The 12,198-nt window shown below is 35.4% G+C and overlaps 1 protein-coding gene and 1 pseudogene across 8 annotated transcripts; both read left to right on the top strand.

Moving 5' to 3' along the window:
- Positions 1 to 814: 814 nt before the first annotated feature.
- On the top strand, positions 815 to 7,219 carry LOC111488316 (annotated as a pseudogene).
- A 1,308-nt stretch (positions 7,220 to 8,527) lies between these two features.
- Positions 8,528 to 11,987, top strand: LOC111488060 (delta(24)-sterol reductase). Of its 8 annotated transcripts, XM_023135670.1 has the most exons (4): positions 9,252 to 9,510; positions 9,704 to 9,747; positions 9,822 to 11,092; positions 11,298 to 11,987. In XM_023135670.1, the coding sequence occupies exons 3-4, from the start codon at positions 9,845 to 9,847 to the stop codon at positions 11,748 to 11,750; spliced, it is 1,701 nt and encodes a 566-aa protein (XP_022991438.1). In that variant the 5' UTR covers positions 9,252 to 9,510; positions 9,704 to 9,747; positions 9,822 to 9,844; the 3' UTR covers positions 11,751 to 11,987. The 8 variants fall into 8 exon arrangements, with proteins under 8 accessions (XP_022991441.1, XP_022991445.1, XP_022991444.1 ...); XM_023135673.1 differs by lacking the exons at positions 9,252 to 9,510; positions 9,704 to 9,747 and adding an exon at positions 8,528 to 8,681; XM_023135677.1 differs by lacking the exons at positions 9,252 to 9,510; positions 9,704 to 9,747 and adding an exon at positions 8,539 to 8,681 and having other exon boundaries at positions 9,827 to 11,092.
- The last annotated feature ends 211 nt before the right edge of the window (positions 11,988 to 12,198 follow it).

A 12,198-nucleotide genomic window follows, 5' to 3' on the forward strand; every position in this document is an offset into this window, starting at 1 on the left:
TGTGCTAGTAAGGACGAGTCCCAAAGAGGGTGGATTTGGGGGCAGTCCCACATTTATTGGAGGGAAAGGGTGCCAACGAGGACGCTGGTCACGAAGGGGGTGGATTGTGATGTCCCACATTGATTGGGGAGGAGAACAAACCACCATTTATAAAGGGTGTCATTGATGGGAGGAAGGAAAGAGTGCCAACGAGGACAAAGAGGACAATATCTGGGTGGAAGCCTGGAGGGGAAGCCCGAAAAATACAATATCTGGGCGGAAGCCTTGAGGGGAAGCCCGAAAAGTAAAATCCAAAGAAGGACAATATCTGAGTGGAGGCCTTGAGCGGAAGCACGAAAAGTAAAGTCCAAAGAGAACAATATGTTTTCTGCTGTGTTTTTTTTTTTTGAAATTTGTATAATATTTAAAAATTAGAAAAAAAACAAAGAAAGAAAATGTTAATAAATTAAATCAATATTTATCAATTACTATAAATTGTTTACATCATTTTATTTGTCCCACATTCTTAAAACCAATATTAAATATGGCAGGAAGTATTAAGATATTAATTCCATGTGAGCCGACTTGTCGTTTTGCGGGTTCTTGGGTAAGTAACTTTCCGCCACGTCATCCACCAATTTGCACCGTCGAAAATCACGCTCATCCGTCGATCTTTTTGACTTTGATGGTCAAAATCAAAGATCAACGGCTGCGATTCGAAGTTCGAGTGGAGACTCAAATACTTAATCTACAATCGTTGCGCTCGAAGTCCTTTTAAACTTCAGTTACTGTCGCGAATAAATGGATGAAGATGAAGCGTGGTGGTTCTGTGTGAATGCTTCCTACAAATGGAAGCCGCAAGTTGGAACCTGAGGTCGCCGGAAAGTTGATCGGAAGTAGGAGACGATCGGCGAAGTTGAACGAGGTCAAGTTAAAGAAAGCTCCACGACTCCGTTCTACGAAGCAGTCGCCTGCTTCGAGGTTTTTGCTTATATATATATATATGTATGTATGTATATTTATTAGCATCCGCTCGACCAATAGTTTCCTCCAATTGAAGCATTGAGGACTTGTTTCCGTTGAACTATATATCTGATCTACGATGTGCATCCTTTTCTTGTAATTTTTAGTTTCCTGTTGAATTGCTGATATTTGTCTTTAAATGTTGAAGAACATGAATGATGTTGAGTGTATTGCTTTATTGCGTCCGGAGAATTAAGCTCGAATTTCTGTTTGTGAGTTGTAGTTTATGAACTATGGTCGATGAAAGTGATCTCTCGCTTTCTTTTCGATGCTTGTTCTATTAATCTTGATAACGGATTTATTTGATGGACTGCTTGTACATGAGGCTTTTACTGTATCATTTTATTTATTATTGGTTTGTTTAACTTGCTTTTTTGAAGGATCGCTTTTTAATCCGAAGCGAATGCTAATGAGTATTCTTGCCAGTCCTTATATCTTTAGTATGATGTTCGGGAACGTTGGTTAATTTTTCAGAATTCATATTTGTTTAATTTCCGGTTTTCTAGTGTTTGTTTGAGTTCTTCATGTGAAGTTGGACACATTTCTGGTTTTAAACTTCTTGCCTACACTCTGACATTGTGACACTCGGTAATGCCTTTCGTTTGTAAGGTTGTTGATCACCTGTTCTAACGGTTGGATGATGAAAGTCCCACATCGACTAATTTAGGGAATGATCATGGGTTTATAATCAAAGAATACTCTCTTCATTGGTACGAGGTCTTTTGGGGAAGCCCAAAGCAAAGCCATGAAAGCTTATGCTCAAAGTGGACAATATCATACCATTGTGGAGAGTCGTGTTCCTCTAACATGGTATCAAAGTCATGCCCTAAACTTAGTCGTGTCAATAGATTGGTAAATCCTTAAATGTTGAACAAAGGACTCCTTTGGGGAAGCCCAAAGCAAAGCCATGAGAGCTTATGCTCAAAGTGGACAATATCATACCATTGTGGAGAGTTGTGTTCGTCTAACACTAACAACATTGGCTCTTTTTTCTCTCGTTATTTTATGTTATTTAAGCAATACACATGTAATTGGTGGGCTGTGTAATATGTGTTTATTCTTTTTGCACTTGCTTGTGTGCTCTGTATAAAATTTAAAATCCTCTTATGTCTCTGTTCTTTTTGTCTCTCAAGTGTAATCAAATTTATCAAATAGTAAAAGAAGTAAAGCTCTGTCATGTAGGAACTGATGAAAGCTATCACAAACGAAAAACTGCACCTAAAAGTCCTCCAATAGTGAAAATACGGCCCATGGAAGTCCCTGCATATCACTTGAGGAACCAAGGTCACGACAATTTTTGATGCAGACTGTTTGGTTGGAGAGGGTTCCTACGGCAGAGTATACTATGGGGTATTTACAAGTGAGTTGACTGTGGCAATCAAAAAGTTGGATGACAGCAAATAAGCTGATGATGAATTCTTATCCCAGGTTCTTTTGACTACACTAATTCAAGTTGTAGTATGATATTTAAAAATAGCTGTCACTATGCATATTGACTCGTTGTTCACACTAATAGAATTCCATGGTTTCAAGCCTAAAGCACAATAGTTTTCTAATCTTGATTGGGTACTGTGTTCATGATACTTCTCGAATTCTTGAATATGAGTATGCTTCAAATGGATCTCTTCATGACATTTTACATGGTACACGCGATTAATCTTAGAGTGTTATTATCGATTGCGCTGTTGGATGCATGATCTCCATTTGTTCTTTTCTTTCATTTTTCCTGAAAAAGAAATAGCTGTTCTGCAGGGAAAGATGAAGTGCTTGCCCATGCAATCTGATGGAGAGCAATTTGAGGTTGCACATTCTCTTTAGTTTATTTGATTAATGGTTCGAAGGCTGATTGAAAATATCATGACACTTGTCTAATGCAGGGAGGAAAGGAGTCAAAGGAGCACAACCCGGCCCTGTTCTTTCCTGGGCACAGAAAGTAAAAATTGCTGTAGGTGCTGCAAGGGGGTTGGAGTATTTGCATGAAAAGGCCGATCCTCGTATCATCCGCAACGTACTAATATTTGATGATAATTTGCAAAATTTGCTGACAGCCCCTGATATGGCTGCATGGCTTCGTTCCTCCCGTGCTCTTGGAACCTTTGGCTATCATACTCCCGAGTAAGTTGATTAAAAAATTTCTTATGCTCCAGGCTGATTTTCACTATTCTGCATTTAGTTCATGCTTGACGCTAATATATTGACATTAAAGAAACTTACTGCTTAGATGTTTTCCCAAGTTTAGATTATTTTAGCCCTTTCAAGCACTAGCTTGATCAGCTCCTTAAATGACTTCGCTGTGATCACTTTCCAGTCGAATACGCACAAAATGTACAGCTAACAACTAAGTGAAAAAGGGAAATAGAAAACAAGAACCCAGTGGTTCGGCCAGTTTATTGATCATGGTGCACGCGGCCACTGTAAAAATCACCATTGGTTCATTGATGCACCAAAGAAGAATACTTACAGACCTTAATGGTAAAATTTCCTATACTACCAGTACACTACTATTAGTTAATTTCCACGACACCAACTTATAATAATTATGTGGGATTCAATAGCATCAAATCATTTTTTATAAATTAAAAATCTTAATGTAAACCCATGAACTAGGTACAACAAACTTACTTAAAAAAAAAAAAAAATCCGTACCTTGATAAGGATGGTGAAATAACCAGGAACAAAAGGTTCTCTCAACTAGCTCTAGCTGCTAGTTGCAGTATTTTCTTTTAATTAATATTTAAGAACGGCCATCTCGCCTACCCGACGACTTCTGAAATCACTCTTATAGCTTCAACACAATTAACAATCTTCATAGCAAGTATAGATGATCTTTAAGAAAAATAAGACTATTGAAGATTTTGAACGCTTGTATATTATTATTGATATAATCGGAAGTTGCAGGTTCCTCAATTCCTTCTCTATAATTCTTGAAAGTTTCAATGTAAAGCATCACTACATAATTATAATATACCATTACCAATAAGCTAAATGTTGTGGGTGGTGCCCATTTTTGTAAATTACAGAGATGCAATGACTGGACCATTGAATGTCAAGAGTGATGTTTACAGCTTTGGTGTTGTCCTGCTTCAACTTTTGACAGGAAGAAAGCCAGTTGATCATACACTGCCTCGAGGACAGCCAAATCTCGTGACATTGGTACGTTTTTGTGCCTATACTCTTCTCTTCCTCCTTTTATCCACCTTCTGAGCTTGAGACTTGGGAGTTTTGAAACGTTTTCAGGCCACTCCCAAGCGATGATAAAGTTAAGCAGTGTGTTGATGCACAAAACTAGGAGACGAGTACCCTCCCAAGTCAGTTGCAAAGGTACCCATACTGTTCTTTTCTTGTTTATGTTTGGTGATATTATCTCCTTTCTTTCTCTCTCTCTCTCTCTCTCCTGATTGCCTGTCTGTGCGTGAGATTCCTTTACTTTTAGAAAGAAACTGTATTAAACCAACATTTCTCCATCTAAGGGGAAAGGGAACAGAGCCCGGAGAGGACATTTTTAATGACCTCGCGTCACAAAGTTTAACTCTTCACCAACATGGTTGAAATTTGAAAAGAGAAATAGGAAAAACTGAAAGCTACACCAACCGATATGAAATACAATAGGACCCCACATCACCCAGATTGCAGTTGATTCCCCCTTTTCTAATTAACTCAGTTATTAGAGAACATTCATATTTTTGAATCCACATCCGACTATAATTACGAGACAAATACATTGTGCTGGTTTTATTGAATGATTTTTCCTAAAAATGAAGGCGGTTTTCAGTTTACAAGCAAACACTGACAATTTTGATGTTATTATAAATGTTTTGGCTGAATGTAATATGTAACGAAATCTTAGACGGCCAATATTTGTGATTCCATTGCAGTTTGCAGCCGTTGCTGCATTGTGCGTTAAACATGGAAGCAGAGTTCAGGCCAAACATGAGTATTGTAGTCAAAGCTCTGCAAGCTCTCTGTTAAATATCCGGCCTGATCCTGGCAGTGAAGCGCCAACTCTTTAGACGGTAAATCTCTCTCTCTTTTGGGTCCATGTGCTGACACGTGACGTGAGCGTGCAAATTATTACGATAGCTATGATTTTATGCGATATATGATGTGTAGACAATGCTTTTATTTTTTCATTTGTTTGCCTCTCATTTGTGTTCTTCTTAGCCTTAGCCTTAGCCTTAGCCTTAGCCTTAGCCTTAGCCTTGGCCTCCTCGCAAACAAACCCACGTGCATGATGGCCCATTTTCTCCCAAAGGAAAAAAAAAAGGTAAAGTTCTTACCTTTCTATTCCATTATTTAGTTTAAATTCTTGAAGCTTGAACCTTTTTTCATGCACAATTTTTTGTGTTTGTTTAGGAATTGAAGAAGGGTCTTTATTTTCATTTTTTTTACCTAAGCATATATGAACTTTTTGGCTTATGAATAGTAAAACTTTAAATTTAAAAATTAAAATAATTTTTTAAAAAAGTTTCAACATAATTGAAACTAAGTTCATATAAATTTTAATAATTTAACCCAGTTTTTTTAGCCTCACGGGCTAAAAGGCGAAAACCCAACACTTTTTTCCCTCTGACACACTGCACGTCCCTTCTTTTTCTTTTTCAGTTTGGACCCCTCCTTTAAAGGAACTTAAATTACAAGTTTTTTTTTTTTTTTTTTAATTCTTAACTTTCAGAATTTTATTCACTAGGTTATTGAATTTTTTAAAGTGACTAGTTCTTGAACTTTCTTTTCTTGTTTAATGGGTCTTTGACTTTTTAGTTTTTTAAACCTGTTAGGTAGAAAATTTAATTAACAAGATGCAAAAAAAAGTTTGAATGGATCAATATCTAATAAACTAATAATTCAAAATATTTAGCGGCTAGTTAATTCAAAATTCAAAAAGTTTTTAAATAATTATAATATTTAGCGGCCAGTTAGATATTATAATAAATTTTGATGCTAGGTTCTACAGTAGCTAGCTAGCTAAAGTGTTTATGAGTCAGTCTGGTAAAAACTAGTGCAACTGCCACTTTAAATTACCATGTTTGGAATGCCTAATAAGTTATTTTGAAATAAGTCAAAATCTTCACTTAAAATACGCTGTGAGAAACCAATGTTTGAGTGCTGTTGCATTTTTGTGGGTAAAGAGTTCAATAATGTCAGTAACTTTTATGAAGTAATTTTTTATTAATTAACATGTTCTAACAAATTTATGCACTTTTTTGTGTTCATAAATAGGATGTTTTTGAGTTAAAAGTACCTTTAGCTTTGGTAATGACATAAAAAATACTTCCAAAGAGGGTCTAAATTTAATATACTAACTTTTAGCTAATTAACTGTTATCTTGCGTTGCTACTTGCTGTCATGAGATTGGTTAGCTTTTCGTGGTTTTAGAAAAAAAACAGCAAAATTCAGCTTTAAATTATTGAGAACACATTAGATACCATCAAGTTTTATATCTGGGTTGATGTATATGTCAATTGGTTAAAGATACATAATAGTTCGAGTTCATGTCAATAGTGGATATTATTCTCTTTTGCCTGTTCCTTTTAGACGTTCTCTTCTCCAATTGACATTCCAGCATCGCATCGTTGTTGGCATCTTTCTCTCTCCAATGGAAGTAAGGTCTCTCACTCTATGTTATTAGGAATTAGAAATTCTAATTTTTTTCTCTTATTAGAACTAAAAAAATAAATTATACTTTCTAAATTTATAATTTAGTATTTTCTCTAAAATTATTTTAAGTTCTTGTATTCCTCCATTTTAAAATGAGAGGAGAATTGAATGCTGGCTGGGAAAATGTCTCATAACCAATATTCTGGCTATATGTTGGTACTGGTTTTATTGCTCAAATTTAGAATGTAGTTGGATTGAATTAAAAATAAAGGTTTAAAATTGACAAGGTGGGGAAAATGAAAATAAATAAATAAATAAATAAATAAATAAATAAATAAAATAGGCTTTGTTCTTTTCTTATTCTTTATTTATTTTGTTGTATTAGTAGGAGCAGAAGAGTATCTGCATCAAATCTTCTGTGTTGATAGGTAACATCAGTGAGTTGTATGATGGCACCTGCCTCCTTCCCTACTGTCTCAAAACCATCTCCCTCACTCATTTCTTTCTCAATTTAAATTTCCCTTTTTTTTCCTTCTAACTTCCAAATTTGTTTCCTTTTATGATACTGTCTTATCCAATATTCATTCCATTTTTTGATCATTCATTTTGATTTTTTTTTTTTTTTTTTTTTTTTTTTTTTTTTTTTTTTTTTTTTTTTTTACATATATTCATTCACATCCACTTTGACGATCTTCCAATTATATGGTTCTTATTTTTTCTATGTTTTTTAGTATTATTGAAAGGAGCAGTAGAGTAAGATTATGAGTTTATAAATAAATAATATTATCTCTATTAGTACGAGATATCTTGAGAAAACCAAAATAAAGTCATGAGAGTTTATGTTCTAAGTAGATAATATCATATTATTATGGATAGTCGTGTTACTGACAATTTTGTATATGACAATAATCAAAATAACTAACCATATACTCTAGTTGGAGGGTTTGATGTATTAACAGATATCTTCGATGTCATTGATCCCGAAATGAATATATATACTACTACTAATAATATTAACTTGGGTGGTAAGTAAAAGATGTAACTTAATTATAAATGTAATTACGAATTATCTGTAAAATTGAAATCCACATCCACGTTTATAATCCCATCTTCTCTCTTATGTTTCTTTCAACATTTCAATTTATATTCTTATTTGATCGGCTCTTCAATTTAGATCCTAATAAAAAATCTATTTCAATTTATAGCTTATAGTTTTAATTGATTCAACCTACATGGGTACAATAAGTTCATTTTTTATTCTACAGACCCAAGCATAGCTAGTCAACATGTATTTCGAAGTTACAAGTTCATAAGTTTAAATCTCCTTTTTTACAAAATATTTTCGACATCATGTTAGAAGCTACATTTTTTTTCAAAGATTAAAAAAATAATTAGCAATACATTTTCAAAAAGATAGACAATAAAGAAAGGTTAGCAACCCACCCTAATCATGATATTTTCAAATATATGGATACAATCTTCAAAGCGTTTTTTTAATATATAGTTTTTTTTCCTTTTTTAATTAAAAAATTTAATATATATATATATCTTAACTAGTTGAATTATGTTTAGATAGATAGATTTTATATCATTTTAGATAATGTGACCAATAATAATAATAAATTAAAAAAAAAAAAAAATCTATAGAAAATAGAGCCCCATTTATGACTTAAGTTTAATTCAATAATATTTTTTTTATTAATTATTCTCTAATCAATCTTATAAATATTTTTTGAATTATTTAAAAAATGTAATTTTTTTAATGCTCGTAAATAAATAACTTACATATTAATTTTCTTAATTAAAAATTTAAATTTAAATAAACGATCAAAGTTCTCCAACCGGTGGGCCTACAACAGACTGTTAAAATTTTCGCTTTTTCATTTTTTTTTATTATTAATATTTTTAATTTCACAGAGAGAGAACTTGCGAGACGATATTAATGAAGTGCAGTCGTTCATAATTCAACCGGGGCCGGAGGAGAGAGAAATGAAGAGCGCGCCAATAGGACGTCCGGCCTTATAGTTAATCACTTCCTTCGATCATCCGCCGTCGCCGTCGCCGTCACAATTTCAGAGCTTCAGGTAGTGTTCTAACTCTAACCGTGAAACTCATGCTCCTCTATAATCCGAACATTTTTCTGGTTCTGTTTTACGGTTTCTGTTCTTGCATTTTTTCTTGCTTTTTCTAAAAGCTTCGTATTCTCTCTCTCTCTCTCTCTCTCTTCAAAAAGTATGGTTATAACTTCTAAGAGTCATCATTTCGATCTCGTACCTTCTGGTTATTCTTTTCTTGAAAATGAGCGGTGCAATTACTTTGAAATAAGGGATGCGGTTAGACTTTTTTTTTCACTGTAGAGGGAAAGAGAAATTTTCATACAATAAGTACATGAATTCTTTTACTGTTGAAGCATCGATCTGCCTTGGATTTCTTCCACCACTTGTTTGTTTCTTTTCTTTTTCAGTGGAAGAATAATTGAGGCTGATTCCGTAGGTTCGTTTTAATCGGTGTTATTTTGCTTCTGACTGGTTATTACTTTAATTTTCATGCTTAAGCTTCCACACTCGCTACTTTTTTGCTCGGCCTTCCTACGCATTTCCGGTTCGATTTCCTACTTCTTTGTTTCACCTTCAATCATCGCCTGTAACTCTTACTGTTGTTTGAATGTTGAGAAAAATGAGTTTATTTCAATGTAATTTTATTCTTTCGTTTTCGCTTTAGCAAGGGAGGGATCTCTGTGCTGCTTTCTCTGTTTTCCCTCTGTTTTGTTACTGAAAAATGAGCGAGGATCCACTTTTATCTCATTTTATATTGTTGTTCTTTTATCTAAGCCAGCTACAATTTCTCGAGGAATTTAGTTGACTCCTTAATTTATCATTTCCTTTCTGTTAGGGCAAAAACAAAAATGGATGTTGGATTGTATCTACTCTTGGAATACACGCCTGCCTGAATAAATCTTTGTGTCTGATGAATTAATACGATATGCGGTTGAATTGAATAGATGGCCTTTCTTTCCTCCAAAATGCTGAAATAATCTTGAACTTTCTTTTTGTCATTTTTTTTCAGTGTCACTGATAAACCTTTTTGTTTTTTCAAAAAAAAAATCTCGGTAGTGGTGTACAATCTTTCTGTGGAGGCCTTTCTTTGATGGTACTTCACTCTTGATTAAAATTGTGTGAGTTTTTTGCAACCACTTTGACCATTTCTCTTCATGGTTGCTGCAGCGAAGGCATAATCTTTTAACACAATGTCAGATTTAGAGGTTCCTCTGCGCCCAAAGAGGAAGAAGGTCTGGGTGGACTACTTTGTGCAATTCAGATGGATTTTAGTTATTTTTGTAGTCCTTCCTATATCATTCAGCCTATACTTCTTCACATATCTTGGGGACGTCAAATCTGCCTGGAAGTCCTACGAGAAACGTCAAAAGGAACACGATGAAAATGTCAAGAAAGTTGTAAAGCGCCTTAAACAGAGGAACCCAACAAAAGATGGCCTTGTTTGCACAGCCCGCAAGCCTTGGATTGCTGTTGGAATGCGAAATGTTGACTACAAACGAGCACGTCACTTTGAGGTTGATTTATCGGCTTTTCGAAATATTTTGGATATTGACAAAGAAAGAATGATTGCCAAAGTTGAACCCCTTGTGAACATGGGGCAAATCAGCAGGGCCACTGTTCCACTCAATCTTTCCCTTGCTGTAGTTGCTGAACTTGACGATCTTACTGTTGGAGGACTCATCAACGGCTATGGAATTGAAGGAAGCTCCCATCTCTATGGCTTGTTCTCGGACACTGTTGTGGCTTATGAGATTGTTCTAGCAAATGGCCAGGTTGTTAGAGCCACTAAAGACAACGAGTACTCGGATCTTTTCTATGCAATCCCGTGGTCCCAAGGAACAATTGGTCTTCTTGTTGCTGCTGAGATTAAGCTCATACCCATTAAAGAGTATATGAAAGTCACATATAAACCTTTTATAGGGACATTAAGGGAGATAGGACAAGCTTATATGGATTCTCTTGCCCCTAGAGATGGAGATCAAGATAACCCAGAAAAGGTTCCCGACTTTGTGGAAACTATGATTTATACCCCTTCTGAAGCTGTGGTCATGAAAGGTAGATATGCCTCCAAAGAAGAGGCGAAGATAAAGGGAAATGTAATAAATCAGATTGGATGGTGGTTCAAACCATGGTTCTATCAGCATGCAGCTACCGCACTCAAGAAAGGCGAGTTTGTGGAGTATGTCCCCACAAGGGATTACTATCATAGGCACACCAGGTCTTTGTATTGGGAGGGAAAGCTTATCCTTCCCTTTGCAGATCAATGGTGGTTCAGATTTTTATTGGGATGGATGATGCCTCCCAAAGTTTCTCTGCTCAAAGCTACTCAAGGTGAAGCTATCAGAAATTATTATCATGAAATGCATGTTATTCAAGACATGCTTGTTCCTCTTTACAAGGTTCCGGATGCTTTGGAGTGGGCTCATCGTGAGTTGGAGGTACTGCTTGCACCTTATTAAACACAACTCCGAAACTTTTGAGACTATAGCTTAACCAGCCAAGTTTTATTTTAACTAGCAAACATAAGTATTTGATAGAGGTGGTTATAGGCAAACAGCTGTGAGTCCTATCAGAGGTGAATTTCGGCTGCAGTATGCAGTTTATTTGATTAACAACATTTGTTTGTTGCGTCTTCTTGGACAGGTTTACCCTATTTGGCTCTGCCCACACAGACTCTTCAAGCTTCCAGTCAAAACCATGATATATCCTGAACCAGGATTCGAGTTACATCGTCGGCAAGGCGACACACATTATGCTCAAATGTACACAGATGTTGGACTCTACTATGCACCAGGCCCTGTCCTGAGGGGCGAGGTTTTCGACGGTGCTGAGGCTGTTCGTAGAATGGAAAAATGGCTTCTAGAAAACCATGGATTCCAGGCTCTATATGCAGTGTCAGAACTGAATGAGAAAGATTTCTGGAGGATGTTTGATGCTGAACTCTATGAGCAATGCCGGAAGAAATATGGAGCTGTTGGAACCTTTATGACAGTTTACTACAAGACCAAGAAAGGCCGGAAAACTGAGAAGGAAGTGAAGGAAGCTGAACAAGCTCATCTTGAAACTACTTATGCTGAACTGGAACAGCCCAATTAAATTAAGTTCCTGCTTCAAATATTTGGTGCGTTTTCTTACTTGATTCTCTTTTTTTCTTTCTTTTTCAAGCAAATGATGTTCTTGTCGTTCCAGATCTGAGTGCTTGTCTGACCTGCCCTTAGCTCTCCTAGTGGTTAATTTGAAAATGTTGTAGTTTGAATTGCTGAACTTGATGGATTATCAACAGAGTTTCTCTTTGATGCTGTGTTTTATGAATTAGATGAGATGTTGATGAGCCGATTGATGGTAATATCTATATAAAAAAAATGCTGATCTTGATGAATATTTTAGAAAATGAATTATATAATAGTCTAATCACACCGCTAGTAGATATTGTTCTCTATAAGATTTCTCTTCCTGATTTTTCCACATGGCTTGAAACACGTATGTTAGGGAGAGATTTTCATACCTTTAAGTAATGTTTTGTTCTACCCTCCAACTGATGTGA

This window comes from Cucurbita maxima, unplaced genomic scaffold (genome assembly GCF_002738345.1).
Source record: "Cucurbita maxima cultivar Rimu unplaced genomic scaffold, Cmax_1.0 Cma_Scf00013, whole genome shotgun sequence".
NCBI lineage: Eukaryota > Viridiplantae > Streptophyta > Magnoliopsida > Cucurbitales > Cucurbitaceae > Cucurbita > Cucurbita maxima.